At 31.4% G+C, this 19242-nt stretch overlaps 2 protein-coding genes across 5 annotated transcripts in view; both read right to left on the bottom strand.

The window, feature by feature from the left end:
- Positions 1-19242, bottom strand: part of Cdep (Chondrocyte-derived ezrin-like domain containing protein) — a 144044-nt gene that overhangs the window by 16057 nt on the left and 108745 nt on the right. For all 4 annotated transcript variants that reach the window (XM_074125812.1, XM_074125814.1, XM_074125813.1 and 1 more), the window contains 3 exons: positions 17864-17938; positions 13903-14009; positions 10952-11086 (listed from right to left, as the gene is read on the bottom strand). In XM_074125812.1, the coding sequence (XP_073981913.1) occupies positions 10952-11086; positions 13903-14009; positions 17864-17938 (317 nt within the window). The remainder of the gene's footprint in view (positions 1-10951; positions 11087-13902; positions 14010-17863; positions 17939-19242) is intronic.
- LOC141452183 (uncharacterized) lies at positions 709-10946 on the bottom strand (the record flags this gene model as incomplete). The annotated part of the gene is made up of 1 exon (XM_074124103.1): positions 709-10946. A coding segment is annotated over one exon (5832 nt), but the record flags the coding sequence as incomplete, so codon positions are not given.

Raw genomic sequence — 19242 nt, 5'->3', positions numbered from 1 at the left:
AAGAAAGATCAAAGCATTCTTCTTATTTAACGATCCCTTTGATTAACTAAAACCAAAAAAATATATATTTTATATATATTTGAAAAATGTTATAGTTCAAAAAATTAACCTTAATGAAAAAAAGGAAACCCTAGCACAGTAAAATTATTTCTTTTTATCTTTATTTATCTTTTAATGACTCAACAATTGTGAAACAATCAATATACAATCCCTAACCTCTATTGAGCATTAAAATCTGAAATTTGATGACCATAAACTTTTTATATTTCTGTAAAAAAAAGAGTAAATTATTTAAAAATTTACATAATTCCTTTATTATTTTAAGCAACCCTAATATTATAAAAAACTAATAAACTTTTTTTAGTAATTAATAATAACTGCCTTAACTATTTGGCCTCCGCGCTATTTGCGCATATTTAAGATTTTAGTTGAGCTGGATTGAATTTTTCTGTATATTAATAAACAAAACTATTAAATTAGGATAATATTAACATTTTCTAAAGTTGGTTTTTGAACAATATGATTTGGGGAGTCAGCATTTTAAAATGTATCTCTATTTGTTTAGAACGTAGTTATTTTATTTATTTTTAATGATTATGCAATTTAATTAAAGAAATTAAACCTTTATTTACACATTGCAGTTTTATTATTAATTTTTTTTTAGATAAGGCCACTTTTAAATGCCATAAACGGAAAATACAAAACAAAAACTAAAACAGACTAGACGTTTTGTTAAATGTGTAAGAAGTTGTACTGTTCTATTTAACCGGATCAATTCAAATTTTGCAACTGTTTTGTTTGCTGCTACTGATATTTTTCTGGGAATAAATCTAATTAAAAAGTTTTCAATGAATGTCTCTGTTCTAGAATTTTTTTCTTTGTATGTACAATTGGCAGTTTTAAGAGCATAAGATAATAGTTACTTTTCAAATATGTTTACATTAAAAAAAAAACAAAAAGTTCATCCGGAACTAAATGAGTTATTACTCTCAAGTCATGGAATGTGTACAGTGGAGCGAATAAACCATGCGATTCCAGCTGAATCATTACTGATAAAGTCAGCGAATAAAAGTATTGGAAATTATGAGAATACAGAATCCTTCTAAGTGGTTATCCAAAGTAAAATCTGCCCTTATCATAAATAAGATAGACAAATCTGTTTAAGGATGAGATGGGAAGGGCTAAACATTTTTTCTGAGTAGTTTGCATCATCACCACAGAAAAGTACATCGCTGTTACAGCAATCACAGTGGTCACCAATTCTTTATGCAATTAAGGCAACCATTTCCCCATAAATACTCTGTGCACTACTAGCTACCTAATAAGTGGTTGTTTGAATGTGAATTTATAAAAACCTACAAGTGGCTCTTAGAAACAGTTGTAAAAACAGGCCTAGAAACTATAAACATTTAACTTAATTTTTTCTATTTAAACGTTTGAACAATAATATTTAAGATTTTTCCGTCATAATCTTTAAAAAAAACCAGTTGTGAGTTTTATTCTTTCTCATATAATAGATTTATCAAACCGTAATAACCATGTCTTTACAATGTCAGCCTTATCAACACGACCGACAGATAAGAAACACATAATTATTGGTTAGTTGATTGTAGCGATCTGTTGAATGTTACTGAGAAAGTTGAACAAATGAATTTTATGTCCAGAAAAAGACGGCATATATTATTTTCAGACAAAGGCGTTTAAGTGTTACGGACTGACCATGAAGAGAAAAGCTTCAAGATAAAAAATATGAGTTATAAGGATTAGAAGCAATAGAAAGTTACGAGTCTTCTTCAGGGAAATGTGGAGGAAAAAGTCAGAAGAGCAAAAAAGATGGTAAGCCAAGAGGAGGAAAAACGACCAAGAATGCAATTGATTTGTTGATGTCAAAGATGATAACATTAGAAAGCTTGTGCCACAAAATGTCGGCAAAAAGCCAAGGTTAGCAGCTGGCGATTGAGTAGCAGAGATTAGATGCTGTGCCTGAAAATACCAATTAAATTCCATCCAGACACAAATGATTTAAACGGAGACGTAAGCTATACAAACGATTTCAATTTTTGTCAAGAAATAACAAACTAAATGGCTATCCCCAGCTCTTGAACTGAGGACGTCCTAGTTAAAAGTCCACGCTCAAAACTACTACACCAATCCCATTAAATCAGATATCTGACCAGTAAGTTGCTAGTGTCAAAGTATGCAATTAAATCGTTTTGGAAGACGTCGCTATTCCCTTAAAGGTTTACCAAGTAGTGAGTGACTAGACAGTAGTCAACTTATCTTCTGTTAATAAATGGATATGTGTTGGGCTAGAAAGAAGACCAACCCGAGAGAACGAACGATAAAGAAGCTTTCACTATATGCAGAATAAAGTGAACGAACAATCTGCTGGGATATCAATCAAGTAAAAAAAAAAACACGGAAAGAACTAAAAAAAGAGAGAGCTTTACATACAAAAATCCAGCTTAACTAAAAGTTCTACATTCATATTAACGAATCTTTAAAATACTTCATAACCTAACGTTTAAATTCATCAAATTATATTTCTATACCTTGTCACAATGGTTTTTGCAGGGGCCAAAAAACCCAATAGAGAGTTGGGGTGTTTATGGAAAAGTATTTCAGCCACCCATTGTAACAATGTATATTACAATAACAACCGAACATTCAATTAATTTATCAATTACATTTTAATTTTAAAATTTTAATTATTTTGTTTAAATACTTTTAATGGTAACTAAAATTTATGAACCTAAATAAATAATAGAATCACATGAGATGTGTGGTTTATAAAAATTAAAACTGTTATCAATAATTTCTTTTAAAAATTGAATTTTTCGATTTTACTGTATTACTACTTTTTTAATAATTTTTTTTTTCTTTTAGGCCCCACATCCAAAACATTTATTTTTTAAATACATACAAAAACATTTACTCCATATTTTTACACATTAACACTCATACATATTGGGGAATACATACCAATTTATAATTTAAGTTTATATACTTTTTGCATGTATAAATTTTAATATATATTTAGTTATGTATATATCATATTTTAGTTAAATTTAATTTTTTTAAATTAAAAATAAAAATTTTCTTTCGAATTTGAATATTATTAACGCTTCTTAGTTGTCCGGTGAAATTATGAGTAAAATTGTGAATATTAGCATTTATTTAAATAAATTAATGTTTTGTCTGGAAATAAAATATTAATTAATTAAGAGTTTGATTTTATGCAATAGCATGCTTTCCTATTGTCTGTCTTTACTTCTTAGCCAGATTTTGGTTCCATCAGCTATCTTTCGGTCCATACTGCAGTTTCTTTGAGAAGGAAGATTTAATATAATTGAAATTGAAATTAGTTTTATTATAAAGCCCAGGAATGTATAAATAATGAAGTTGGACAGCAAAAATAATAGAAACAGAATTGACAACCCAAAAACAAGAAATGGCAAGCAAGTTTTATGAACCACCCAAAAAGACGGTCCTAGATCCGCTATTTTGACTCCTAACCTCTTCTTATTATAGATTCACTTTCTCCCCAAACAGAGTTCTGGATTTGCCAATGTACCTAAGCTTGCTATAACATTTTAAATTAAACCATATTATCCAGCAATGCAGACCTAAACAACCTGTATAAAAATTAATACAGATTATTGAGTTGTTTATAAGTTTTCGATACGAAATACATTTTTTAAATTATTTCAACAATTAATTAATATTTATTATTTGAGAGTAAATTTTTTCTGTAAGTTATTTGTAACTTTTATTAAAAATAATTCTTTAAATGAGAGAACCATATTTTTTTTTTTGTAATGAGTAACACTAGTTTAAATTTTTATGATTAAAACAATTTGAAGACTATATGACTAATAATTAATGACTGCTAGGAATACGAAGAATAACACTTAAAGAAACGAAGAATAAATAATTAAAATTAAATAAAAAAAATAAATATATAAAACGATTTCATTTAAAACAAGTTTTGAAACAAAATAGTTGTTTTACATACATGTACCTATATATTTGTTAGAGCCTTTTTAATTATTTCATAATTATATATTTAAAAAAATGGTTTATATATTGCAATGAAAAAGTAAAACTCAGTCTCAATAGTTAAAAAATGAATTACGTTCATCATCAAATGATGAAACCATTATAGTTTTAATAATACATAATACTTTTCAATTATATATTTATTATCATATATATTTGCAAGAAAAAATAAAATAAATATAGATAAAAAAAAAAACTCTTTTTACTCCACCTTGGCTTTTGCCTCCAATGTCTTTTTGGTTAACACTTTTTAAATATCTTAAAAGAAACCAAAAATAATAATTACCAGTTATATTTAATAATGCTGAAAACAAAAAAATGTAAGACGAACATTAAATAATACTTTTTAGTATTCTTTTATGTATATACTTATATATATTATATATACAATATAACGAAGTTATATAAATATGTACAAATAATAAAACATGCTACCTATCTTCCGCTTTGTTTTTTAGTTTCCACAACAAATAACATTATCACTTTTAAGCCATGACTCATTCTGATTGATGCTTTAAATGATTGAGTAAATTAATAAACAAAAGTGAAATATTACAAAGTTAGTTTGTACTCACGAAAGAAAAATTAAAAAAAAAGATAAGAATAAGGCCTTTTATTCCTCATTTCTTATTAAACAAATCAAGACGAAACAAAAGTTCCCTAAATTACATCTACATATTCAGTTCATCAGTACGACTTTAGTTTACTTATTTTATTTTTTTAATTTTTTTGAGCAGAAATAAACAGCCATTTAACAAATTTCTTCGTTTCCTGTACTCCTCCTTTTTTATAACTATTTTCCACACATTTCTGTAGGGTGACGTAACGTAAGCTACTAAAATCTTTGAGTTAGTGTTAGATGTGTGACTAATTCCTCAACTCAGTTAAAGCTATGGATAATTTAGTGTTGTCTATAAACTTGAAAATTTTGGAGGACACCAGGGCATTACTGTTTAATTTTATAACTATTATTAATTTTAAATACTTGTTAATAATGATGTGCAGCCGAGGTAACGGTGTTAATAAAATCTTAGAAAATAAATTAAAAATAGAGATTAAACTGATGACTGCTTAGACATTTGCCCCCTGATAGTGGGAGTCCCGAGCGTTTGTTGAGGTTGCCGTTTGGCAGCAGCCGCCACTACTGAAGGACTCGACACCGAAATCAGATGGCCATCTCTAGTGTCCACATCCGCTGACAATCTATGTCTCCTTTTGTTTGGCGGTACATGTCTTCGACGTTTCGACACTCTGGGTATTGTGTTTGGCGTGGTTGGCGGTTCGCCCATTTCCAACGAGGACGATGAACCATCACTAGGCGGACTTCTAGTCAATGAATAATATGAATAACATTTCGCTCTGGCTATGGACTTAGAGCATATACCTTTACAAGTACCCCGGCGTTCCACCTTCCCGCTGCTACATTTACGTCCACCCGTAGAACCCGTAGGACTTGGTAGATTAGCACCATAACTACGCCGATTAGGCTGTTGTTTAGAACCTTCATCTGATTCACTATATGGAGAATCGTAATCATCAAACGATCTCTGCTGGGCATGATATGAACGTCTTCTTAAACTAATCGAATCGTCAGAGTTTTTTCTTGAAGATGCCAACATTTCTGTTGATAGTGAAGATCCAAATTCAGCTAATGAACTGTCATCAGATTTTACAGTGCATGTGGAGTAATACTGACAATGTTTTACAGTACTGGTACTACTAGAAAAATCAGACACACCTATAGAAGTATCACTAGAATTACCTTGACGTTTTGGTTTCAGCATTAATTTCACTGTACTTTCTAAAGTGGTAGATGAATCAGGTGCATCATCCTCTTGAAGTGTCTTATTTTCGTAATCTGAGTCCGATGAACTGTCATACTGTCTACTATCTCTAGGTAAAACTACTTTCGTTGCTTCTTCTGGCTTCAGTTCCATATAATATGTTTCAACGCTACTAATTATAGGTGTGTCAAATGAGGAGTTAGGAGGCGAAGGCCATTCCTCTTCGTTGTGTAAAAGAGGGGGAGGTATCTTAAAACCTAAAGGTTCAGGTGGCAGAGGAGGTAGAGGTTGCTCCTCTATTTCTGGGTTAGTAGAAGGGTCAGATGATAAACTTGGTTGTCTATCACTTGATAATAAAGACTCATCTTCTACAGACAATGATCTTGATGAAGGTTTTGTTGATATATCATCGTCAAAATCTGATCGTTCTTGTTCGGATGTGGTGCTTCTCTCGGATATTCTAGACAAAGTTCTAGAAAGTCCAAAAATCCCACCAGTGTAGCCGCCAATAATGAGTTCAGCACCGGCGTTGGAGTATCCAAATCCTTGGTATTCATCCTTAGCAGAATTACTACTTCCTTCCTCCTCATCAGCAAAATGCGAGCAATCGTCGGGTGGGAAAATCCCTTCTTCCAAACTTGAAGAACCAGAGCTTTCCAAAGAAAATGGTTTCCATGTAGAAGTTTTATCAGGTTTGATACTAGAAGAGCTTGAAACATCATCATCAAAGCTTCTCTTAGCAGGGATATACTTTAGATCTAAATGAGCAGGTTCATCAATTTTTTCACATAAAGCCGACAATGTGTTTATATCTTCTTTGTACTGGAAAGGTGGTTCACTACTTTCTGTAGAAACATTTTCATTTGATGAATCAATATCCGCAGCTTTTGATTCTGATCCCTCATTAGCGTCAGAAATTTCGTTCATATCCTGCATATCGTTCAAGTTATCAAAGGAAGATTCAATAGTTATCTGACTACAATCTTTGGTTTCAATAACATTAACATTAGGAAAAGACTTGTCTTTTGGCGAGGTTTGCTCCTTGAGTGCAGCTATTGGATCAGCCAAGAATGCGTCATCATCATTCTCCCAATCAACTTCTTCAATGTCAATAGTAGGAACATTTGGCACGTCCGTTTCTTCGGAAGTCCAAATTTCTACAGAATAACTCTTAGTATTTTTAAAGGAATCTAATCTCTCTTGACGAGTGCTTGGTCTTCTTTCAGGCTGTTCTTCTTCCTTTGCTACTTCTTCAATCTCTTCTTCCTTTGCTACTTCTTCAATCTCTTCTTCTTCTTCTTTCTGCCTTGATTCTTCAGTTACTATTTGCTCTTTAGATTTAACGATTTCATCTGCATCTAATTTAGTTTCTTTCTGAGCAATTTCTACATGTTTTTCTACGTTTTCTTTACCTTCTTTTTCTAATTTTTCCCTAGTTTCTTGTTCTAATTTCTCTCTAGCTTGTTTTTCCACAAAAAACTCTTCAGGTTCAAGATGAGGCAGTTTTTTTGGTTTATTTGCTTCCCTAGCTTCAGTTACACTAGGTTCATTACTTTCAAAAACATCATTATTTTCAAAACTGTCATCCTCTTCGTCACAAATTATACTTGGCTCACTGGAATCTTGATACTCATGCGGTTTTAATTCAGGTACTTTTTGTTCATCTCCTAATCTAGAAGGTTCAGGCACCACTGGCACAACGTCCACATTCTCCCGATCTTCACCAAAGCCCTGATTTTCATCAGAACTACCAGATAAATCTGAAGATTCTTCAATTTCTACTGTTGGCACGATTGGAAATATGATTTTTTTCTCTGTAGTTACTATAGGTTGAGGTTGCGGTACTTCTTCATCCTCTTCTTCTGGTAATGAATCAGTTTCTGAGATCTCTATGGATGGCACTGTAGGGATTATTCTGTCATCAACGATTGTTTCTGTACGAGTGTGAATGACGGCATTTTCATCAAGTCTTGCAGAAGACTGCTGTAGTTCTATAGCTTCTTCTACTAACTTATCTACTTCCTCTTTTTCTAATATTTCACTAATCCCTGGAATGGGCACAATAGAATCAACAATGCTATCACTTTTAAACTGTATTCCTGTGACTACAGGCGACAAACTGCTTGCATCTTCCTCTTCAATAACTTTTTCTCTATGCAAAGGTTTAATGGTTTTTAAAGTTTTCTCTTCAAGTTCTATGCCCTCATCATTGTCTACGGTATCATCTTTGCTGGAAAATGATGTGATAGGAGGTAATCTGTGAAGAGAGACAACAGGTGTTTCTAAAGATTTTGCCCTTCTAGAACTTGCAGGGGATTGTGTATGCGTAGGTATAAAAGCAGAACCTTCAGAAAAACCTAATCTGGCGAATAGTATTGGAGACCTTTCTCTTTTGTTCACGATTGGAGGAAGTTCTCCGAATTTTTTCCAAACCACTTCCGGAGATGTTATTTGCTTTACTCCACTTTGCTTATCTCCTTTATTTGCTTCTTCAGCAACTTCTTTTTCTCCTTCTTCCATGAGCTTTTTGGCTGTTTGATCTACTTTCTTTGGAGGTTCCTCAATTGTTTCACTTTTTTCATTTTCCTCTGGAATAATTTCCGGTATTTCTGGTACTTCATGTTCACAAGTACAGTAAGTCATGTCTGTACTAGAATTGTTAACTTCAACAGAAACTTCGAACACTACTTTCTCCTGTTTTTGAATTGCTCTGTGTACATCTGGTTTTTCTTTCGCTTTTAGTTTATTTTCCGCAGAAAATCTAAGCAAGTCTATTTTTTTCGGTGGAACCATCGGTTTTTGATCAGCTTTTTTGACTACTTCTTGCTCATTCTTGCCTTTCTGTTCTTTCTCTCTCATATTTGAGTCATCTTTCTGTATTTTATAAAGGTCTTCCGCTTTTTGTCTTAATTGATACTCATTCTTTTTTCTCTGATGTTCCTCTCCGTGAAAAACCTGAATTTTCTCTCCAGAATCAGCTCGGTTATCAAATTTTCTAATTTTTTCCGAAGATTGATCTTGTTTACTTAAAGAATCAGGTTTCTGCTTTTCTTCAATCAGTTTCTGGTTTGATTCAGTTCTTTCCTGACTTTTCCTAATTTCTATAGAAGCTTCGACCACTTGCCTGTTACTAGTTTCTCCTCTTTCCTCAGTTTTCATTTTCTGTGAAGCTTCATCCACTTTGGGCTTTGGCGACAACTCCTCAGCCTTGAACTTTTGTTGGGTTTCTTCTTTTGATTTTTCTAGTAAAATTTCTGATTTAGTTTTTTCAAGCCCATCTTCTGGTTTTGGCCTTTGCAAAGCGCTTCTCTGCCTCCTTAACTCTTCGCACTTAGATTTCTGCAGCTCTTCACTTTGCTGTTTACGCAAAAATTCTTCATTCTTCTGCTTCTGAAGCTCTTCACTTCTCTGTTTCTTCATTTCCCTTTCTTCTCTAGTTTCTCTCACCACTTTACCTTCAATACTTGTTTTCAGTTCTTTACTAAATCGCTCTCTTTTAAATTCCGATCGTTCCGGCACCTCAATACTTGATCCAGTAGATTCGCTCTTCCAATCTTTCATTTTTCCTCGCCGTATCTCTGAATCTGTTTTTTGAGAATCTAAACTACCCACTCTTTTGCCATCTGAAGCACTTCTCTTTTGGAAAGCCCTCTTCCGCTTCGAATGATATTCAACAATTATAACATCAGGATCGCTTGTATCCAGTGAGATATTCTTATCATCTGAACTACATATCACAATACCTTCCCCATCTTGAGAATCAATTTTGATGACTTCAACAGGAGGAGTTCTCTCAAATGAAGATGCTTTCCTTAATCCTGAATCTGCACTTAATGCTTTGGTTTTTACAAGAAGTCCTCTGTGCCTTGGGCCATCCTCACTGCTAACCTTTAGAAGATCTTTCTTAATAGGTATCATGCGATGTTTAGTAAATTCATCTTTAGAAGGTTTCTTTTCAATTTTAAAATTGAAAATATTTCTTGAAGATGGGTCGTCCATTTCATCAATACTTTCAGCACCCAAACTTAATGATAAGCCAGAATCTTGCGAATTAAGCTCAGAGTCGTGTTTAGTTTTATATAATTTGTCATGAGTTTTAAGTATTTTCTTTTTCTCAGTCTCAGGAGTGGGCTGCTTCTCGAAACTTCTTCTAGGTGAGACCGGAGATCTGCTTTCAAAACAAGGTGCTGCAGTACCATTCATTTGCTGTCGTTTATGTAAAGTGTACGGTATATCAGCGGCGCTCTTACTATTACCGCCCCTATCATCCACATCGATGCTTTCCGCAGGAGTGTAGTCAAAGCTTTTCTGATGAAACAATCTCCTATGCTGGCGAGCAACTCTCCAGAAATCAGAAACGAAAGGTTCACTTTTGGTTCGTTCAACTGGATAATGTGGACTCGGTTCATCATATCCGACGAGAGGTTTGTATCTGCCATCGTATTCGTTAAAGTCTGCGTTACTTCTTTCCCTAAATTTAGCAATACCCTGTTTACACTTTTCATTAAATTCATTGAAATCCATAGAATAACGCGGCTCTACATAACCTAATCTCTTTTCAACAACATCTTTTAAGTCATCCATAACAAATATTTCGTCATCAGGAAGTCCTTCCCCGCTCGAACCAATTGAACAACTTCTACTGTGGACAAAGTTTCGACTTTCTCTTTCCAATAATTCATATGAGTCATGGCTTAAATCATCGTGACTAAACTCTCTCGAACTTCCAGTATCAATGACTAAAACAGAACCTCCAGGTTCTATTTCATCAGCACTTTCTGTAGACAGAGAACTTGTTGTTCCTGGATAACTACTAGAATAAACTTTATCTTGTTCAATAGCTGTACGATCAAATGATGGTGTTTTTGAGCCAGCAACAATGAAATTTCTTTCATATTTAGGTATAATTATGGCTTTCTCAGTTTCATCTGCATCACCAGGTTTTCTTAATTCTTTACAACTGGCAGAACGCTGCCAGGTGTATGTTGGTGCCGGATGCTGTACAGTACTATCGTTGTACTCTATAACAGCATCCACTTGCTCCACTAAATCAACTATATCAGTTTGGGAAGAAGTAGAATTATACTGTTTATAAGAATGACGGAGACCTGTATGTTGGCGGTCGTGGGAAGTCCGAGGGGTAGTGTTGAGGGAGGAATGACTGGGAGTCGTCTGATCCACAGGAGAGGTCCGGCTCGGAGAATCCGCCCCCACAAGCACCATCGACCCGCAAGACGCTGAGACTGCAACAGATATCCTTAGCATTAAAATTAATTATTATGAATATAACCACGCGCAAGAGGGCAAAATTGGATTTATTTTAAATTACTCAACACTCATCACCAGCAAATTTGTCGGCTAGGGATGACAAAGAACAAAATACACATCCATCCGAAAGAAGTCAACTGATTTTCAGAAAGTAACAATCTAACTACTTCTAATCAGTACGTTTCCTAGAACCTCAATTAAAGAATAGACACAGCACAAACTCCATCACAATCTTGTCATTGAAAAAAAGGTAAACTCTCAACATATGAAGAACAAACACATATTTCATAAGGGATTTTAACAAAAAAAAAAAATTAAGAAAAAATTATTAATTAAAATTTAAGAAACAAATATTTGTGAATTATGAAATAAGTGAATAAAAACACATATTTATTCAAATAAATGGGTGGGGACATTCAAGTATGAAAATTAAATATGAATCATGAAGTTGAGAAAGTACATAGAAAAAAAAGTATAAACAACCAACGTTAAAAAATCGGTCACCCTATAAAATATACTAAAATTATTAAGAGAAAATACTCTCAAATCCCTATGAAAAATTAAATAGAAATAAAACTTACATGGGACAAAAACGTCATTCAATCATAATCAATGGAATGTGTACTTGATTAAAACGTTTCATTAAGCAAGGATTATTTTTAATTGTTTGCATCGGCTGCTGACGCCACAATCAATGAGCAAGAATACGTCTAATGTAAGTAAGAACCTTATGTACTAATTTGCTCCAAAGAGGATGAGAACGATTTACTTCTTTCTGAATCTTTAGTAAAGATGTTTGATAGCTAAATTATTACCTGTGCAGAGAAACAACAAAGGGAAGTGGTTACTGTCTTTAAACCCATGTTTCTCCAAAGCTGTGAAGGTGACATGAAAAAGAGTTAGGTTCTAAGTCTATGATATTTGAGCCAATTTGATTTTATCTGAAACGATAATTACTTGAAACCAAGCATGCGACACATCCATCAGCCTCTACTTGTGAAGTCAAACGTCACATCTCTTGACGGATTTTGATCACGCCAGACTAAACAAAAATCCATCTAAATCGTCTTAATCTAGGCTTATGCTCTTATACTTTACCTTAAAAGTAAAGATAAAATCAACAAACATCTCTGCCTTTTTTTGGAGAATCAACTTCTTACAGACAAACGGCCAACAAGACGGGGATTAAGGAAATGACTTCTTATGTACTGTTTGATTCATTGTAAACCTTGCAATAACCTACACTCCAGGTAAAAACGCTTTTAGAAAGTCAAGAAAATCGACGAGCAACCCCAGTAACCAAAAAGATGAGTCCGATTTGCCTTCAAATATTTGAGTGAACAGCTAAAAAACAAAAATAACACTATAAACTTATTCAAACGAATGAGAAATTATAACATAGCGTTCATTTATAGACACACTGTAACACTTTCTTATCAAAATATAATCATAGAAAAATAAATAATTATTGTTGTTTTACCTTATGAATCACCTTTATTTACCTTAATAAAAAAAAATTATTTTTAATCGTATAATTTTGAAATGATTTGTCGTTAAATTTAATTGATAGCTCTAATGCAAATCAACCAAAAACCAAATTTGCTTTTTTTATCGAAAACTTGAAGAAAAACTATTTATTTCTGAGAGCAAATGATGGAGTTAAACGTGAATACACATATACACATCTTTTTAAAAATGAATGCTCTAACATTATCCTTGGCATTAACTCGGAAAACGTATTCTTTGCACAGGGACTGAGGTACTGATTTATCCTGGGAGTTACAGTGGTCAAAGGATCTGTCTCTTTTGCCCGTTAGAGCTTCGTCTTTTAAGAAGAGTAAACTTCTTTTAGAACAGATCTAGCTGCTCAATCACTTTGTTAGGTTGGAAATTGGACTAAAAAGCAGTAACTTTTCATAAACTGCATAACATATTCAAGAAAAAAAAAAAAAAATTAAAAAATTTAGCGGGGTGTTCATGCCTCTCTGCGTGAGAGTCCTGCACAATAGAGTTTATTCCTCTTAGTTAATTTGTAAGTTATCCTTACAGATAACTGAACGGCAATAGGCAATGTTGTATCGAGGGAATTGACCGGAAGACAATGGGCATCCTAGTACCAATCCGGCTGTGAATCCTAAGTATCCAGCAGTAGTATAATACGTATCCAGCAAAAAGAACCTGTAGGTTTGGTGAATGCGATAGTAAAAAACCCTTTGAAAAATGTATTCTGTGACTGAAAAAAAAACTATTAAAACAAAATAAAAAACAAATAAAAATAAAACAGAGACTGAGAGAAGACAGAGAAAGCGAGAGAAAGAAAAACAAAAATTAACGAATAAATAAAAAAGAAAATAAAAAAATTAACGAGTTTATTTAGAGCAAATTAAAAAAATAAGGGAAAGGAAAAACAACTACTGCCTTATTTGAATTGCACACTTCTGAGGCAATAATAAATAAAAAAAAACGTCTCACAATGTTTTTAACATTATTTTCAATTTTTTCGTTTCCATTTTCCACTTTGTTTTATCCAAAGGAAAATATAACGCTACTAAAAACAATTACAATATACAAGGCATTTAGCAAACAGTTCTTTTTTTTCTGTATTTTCTCTTAGCTTCTGTATTAGTATTTTTGTAAAAATTATTAATAAATGTACACATGCCAATATAGAAATGTATATTAAAGAGACATGCCATGCAAAGGTATTTTTATAAATACATATTAAGAAAAAAAAGGAGAGAGAATTAATAAATATTTCTGAAGGGAATAGAGTCATAAAAAAAAAACCTACCTATACTGTTATCGCCGAGCGGTATTAATGGATGAGCTGAAATACTACCACCAACATTGGTGGCCACTGATGAGTGTACAGAGCTAGAATGTCGAAAAGATTGCGACCTGGAAAAGAAATTGTTAACCATTTACAAGCTTTTAATAACTTCTAATTTATTGATTGATTTTTTTATTTTTGGATTCACCTGGAGTCCAGATACAAAGTTTTTTTTTTTAATAAAAATAGTTTTTTATCCTTCTCATAATTTAAAAATAAATAAACACAAAAAATTGATAACGAATACCCGGGAATTCGTTATAGATAATTAATTTAAAAAATATCTTCAAAAAACATTTAAAAGAATATTACACAAAAAATATACAAAAAGAGGGGGACATTTGTTGAATAAATAACAAGAAATAGTTATAAAAGTATAAAATAAAACAATCACATATGAGTATTAAAAAGTAAATAAAAAAAACAGTTATCATTCCATAAAAAAAGAGTTAATTATAATTATTATGATTTATAAATTTTATTACAGCAAGAAGGTATGTGCGAGCTCATAAAAAACAAAATGTATAATATAGGGATTAATATAATATATATTTATATCATTTGATAATATATATTTAAATAAAGAAAGAACAAAAAAGAAACAAGTATTAACAACTTCTTTTCCACTAAAATATAATGCATCACATGCAATATCTTTGTGAATTTTCCTGAATTACTCATGATATTTCCTTAATATCCTTAATTAATTTCGAAAAAAAAAAGAACTGTCAATGTGTTGAAGAAAAGTAAAAAAAAGGACGTGTTGACTTTGGACTCTAACCTACGAAACAACAACAACAAAATCTGAGTAACCAATCACGCGATTTTCTCTAACAAAAATTCTCAAAGCTGTAAAATTTAAACACATAATTCACTCTCCAAATTGTAGAAAACTTAATTCATTCTCATTAACTTTATACTTGTTGTAAAAAGAACACTATACTGAAATCTCCTCAACTCCTACAATTGGCAGCCATCCCCACAGAAAGACCCCTAGAACGAATGTTTCCCAAAATAAGAGTATCCAAACGAAATATAAATTTTGGGCTCGCTGCGATTCGTTGTTTTTGAGCTAGTGTTCACAAAACACATATACCTACGAAAATACTTTGTAAAACTTTTTTTTTCAAACTAAGAGAATCCAAAAATGCATATTACCACTGATAACTGGATATCAAAAAATTGACACAATTGTAAACTGATTTGACAATTCTTCTTTTCATCCTGGCTAAGAAGAAGTAAGAAAAATTGATCTGGATAGTAACATCAATTCTTGTATTCCATTACAAATACAATTGTAAATTTCTTACTACAGTAAATTTGATTGGATGTATTTAAATGTCGAAGAAGCTGGATGAGCTAGCAATAAATTTGCTATCAGGTGAGTGAACTGACAATTACACTAACCACATTCTAACAGGGTTAACGGCACAATCCTCAAGTATGATTTTTCAGTTGCTCCAAACAAGAAATTGTTACGGAAAATGTTTTCAAATAAATGCAACAATATATTACAGTAGTAAATAGCAATATTGTCAGAGGAGCAAAAAAAAAATCTATCTAGCCGCTTTCCCTCTGGATAATCGATTTTCTTCAAATATTACTTTTTAAAAAACTCCAAATTTCATCTGATAAAAACCGAGCATAACTCCGCCATAGCCCTTCAGCATTTACTACAAAATTAATTGTACTGAGAAAATTTTTCCAATGAATATTACTCCTTGATACGCAATTCGCAAAAACTTTAGGTAAAAAAAGCACCAGCAAATATCACTTCCGTTTCACCGGATTTTGCTCCAAACGAACAAATGAAGCGACAATAGCTATCAAAACGGTATCTCCTGCAAAATGTACGTTTATGATATTTTTTGTAAACTCAAAAGTACATACGCACACCTACAAACAATGCGCTACGTGGAAAAATAGTCCATTTATAAATACATATTTCCTTTATTTACTAGAAATCTAAAATTTGCAAAATCTGAAAATGATATTCGGGCATTGAAAGCGCGGAAAACCTCGTTCCCGGAACTATGCACAAGATTTTTTTTCACTCGTTTTAAAATTACATATTCGTAACCTTTAAGTAGAATCCTATATCCACGCATAAATTTTATATAATTTGCACCCAACCCATAAAAAGTATGTTTTATTTTAACCTGCTTTATTATTATAATGTTTAATATACATCTTATATGATATACATACCTAGACAAAGGGCAGTTCCTGTAAAAAATATTGTGGATTTACTCATTGATGTCTGTGTTGAGAGACTAATTTAGAGCCATAAAAGAAATTATTTCAATAAGTAACAAAAAAAATTTAGAAGTTTTTAAAAAATCCTATTTTTTAAAATTCTTATTCTTAGAAGTTCAATATGATGTAATGATAAAAATTGGCTTTCTTTATAATTTCCCTGATTACTTGATCAACTTATCATTAAGAACAATATTCAAAAGAAAATTGTAATAATAGAATTTTTGAATAACCACATTAAACAAAAAAGAAAGTATAAAAATATTTACAATTTGATAGCTTTTTATGTTTATTTTTTACATATAAATTAATTTGCCTAAATATAATAAAAGCTTTTTTTTTAATTAAAGTTACAATTTAAAAAGCATATTAGCATATTAATTAACTACAATTGACGCCTATAGGAAGGATGTCAAACTATAACCTTGTACGCAATAACGAAATCTAGATCATCTATTAAGGGAAACTTATTTATTAAGGAACTAACTCCGTTACGAATAAATAAAAATATATTGTTGTGGTCCCACACGATACGATTTGACAGAAAACGTGTCTCCAACATGTAATTTCATTTTCAGCAACGTTAATTGTCATATGGGGTTCTTATATCAAAAACATCTCAGACAAGCTGGAACGCGGATGCAACAACTATAAAATGATACCGAAGGCTCTAATAGTCCAATAAACATTTGTGAACGATTAATACAAGTTATTCTTAAAATGGGTTTTTATAATACAACTGTTTCCAAAATTCAACTAAAATTTGTGAAATTACTTAAAAATACATATATTATGTATATACACAAATCGACAAGTATAAGAAGAGATGAGGAATGAACAATAAAGAGCAATTAACACATTTATAGCTATAGAGGTTTGTTATTCAAATCAATGAATTATTCGCGAATAAAACTAGTCTGACACCCTGACCTAAAAAAACTAAAAAAATTACTTATATCTTAGAAAACTAACCAACAAGCTTATTATACAAATTGAATAAATATATAAATAACCGACATATACAAACGTTCTAATACAAAACTGATGAAAATATATATTCTATTAAAAAAAAATCTATGAACAAGTAATGAAGGGCGATGATTACTCCTTTTGAATACTGAAAGATTTCTACAAATAATACCTTTGCTAAATAAAATGAAAGAAAACATCTTTGTTGCAGACATAAACAAATAAAAAAGGCCAAAACATTCAAATATACATATGTAAGGGTATTATATGTAATATAAAAATAGCTACAATAAACTACATAAAAAATGTTGCAAAGGGGATCCCACAGACACAGATCTAAGAATTATCCACAAATACTAATAGGAATAGTAGTAATGATAAAACACCAATAAAAAATACATGATCAATAGAATACGTTTAAAAAAAGAATACAGCAAAATAACAAAGCTAATTATTAAGTAGAGCTCTGTCACGAAAGATATATAAATATGGAAATAGATGAAATTAAAAACAAAGAACAATTAATAAAGAATGAGAAAGAGAATAAGAACAAGAATAACAAGAAAAAAAAGAAAGAAAAACAACTCAAGCTTAAATAAACCGAAAAAAAAATTAATTAAACAAATAAAAATTAATCATCATGTAATTATTATCATATTCTTATAACTTTTACAATAAAATGAAAAGGATTTCTTACCTTTGGAAATTTTGCCGCTTCACATAATTTTCCCTAACGAATTCAACCATTTGTTTCTGAGTTTTCCCACTGTACCTGAAATTGAAAAATTAACTCTTTTTTCGAAATAATTTAAATTTTACTAATTCCGTATCACTTTACAAAATATTAACATCAAACACGACTAATGTACTATCATCAATTGAAGAGCTGATCAGCATCAGTTATCAGTAGGTTAAGCGTGCAGGTTATGCCAGAAATCAGTTGTTATTAATTACACATTGTTTTTACCATTGAATCTTATGATTTCTTTTATATTAAAATAAGAAATAGGTTATATATTTATCTTTAAAAATATTTTCTGAAATAATTATCTGAATATTTACTGATTGAAATCCTAGCAAAGTAAATTAATTTACAAAATAATTTTTTATTTGTTTAATAAAAATCAATGACAATTTGAATAATTTTTTTAATTATCTTATTAAATGGCAAAATCCCTGCACAAAATATGATTTCAATAAAAATTACTGGAGTTCTAACTAATCCTAATCAATGTCGAACCTATCTAATTTCTTCGTACTTAATCCTCTAGTCTAATCCTTGAATTTAAGGATTTATTTATGTCATTAGGAGTGTGCTTAGCACTAAAATATTAGACTTAGTTAGGAAGAAGAAAATCACCTTTCTCCATGGTATTTTGATTACTTAGTTAATTTTTATTTAGAAATGGTTTTGAAAAGAAACAAGGTAAATACAATGAGTAAAGTTGTGGAAAATAGAACTATCAAACTGTAGCACTCTCTACATAATCCAGTCGGTACAGAAGGAAATCTTTGAGCCACTGACGAACTCAGTTCTACATAAATAAACAGCTAATAACGCTGACTTAAATTCTGCATAACATTTTTCATTTTATCCTTGCCAACATCCTTCTTTCTTTAACCCTTTCCAGCTCGATGATGCCTCATGGCATCACTAGTTTAAAATGTATTATTTCACGTTAAATATTGACCAAATGATACAATTGGCATCATTTTAGTTTTCTTTCATGTCTTTTGAGGCAGCACAAGTCGCATTTTTTTTACATTTTTTTTTTTGCAATTTTTTTGCATTTTTTCTGTATAATAATTCTGTCTGGAAAGGGTTAATTTTCACGTCCCAGTCGATTCTTTACGCAAACGTTAGAAACAAAAGGGAAATTCCAAATTTATTAGTATACCCAAAAACTTTGCCTACGATAATTATTAAACTCTTTTTATTAATTCCTTACCAACAGTCTATAGTCTCTACTAAATCCAAGACGAAGGGTTTGTTGTCACTCACCCAGTGGTGAAAATTGCTCAAAAAGTAAGTTCCAAAGGGGAGGTGAGGCACCTCTGAGATTTTTTAGAAGGCTC

Source organism: Rhodnius prolixus, unplaced genomic scaffold (assembly GCF_049639745.1).
Source record: "Rhodnius prolixus isolate KJV_2025 unplaced genomic scaffold, Rpr scaffold_3, whole genome shotgun sequence".
NCBI classification, from domain to species: domain Eukaryota; kingdom Metazoa; phylum Arthropoda; class Insecta; order Hemiptera; family Reduviidae; genus Rhodnius; species Rhodnius prolixus.
Note: the sequence above shows the minus strand (reverse complement) of the source record. Positions and strands in the feature narration are given on the sequence as shown.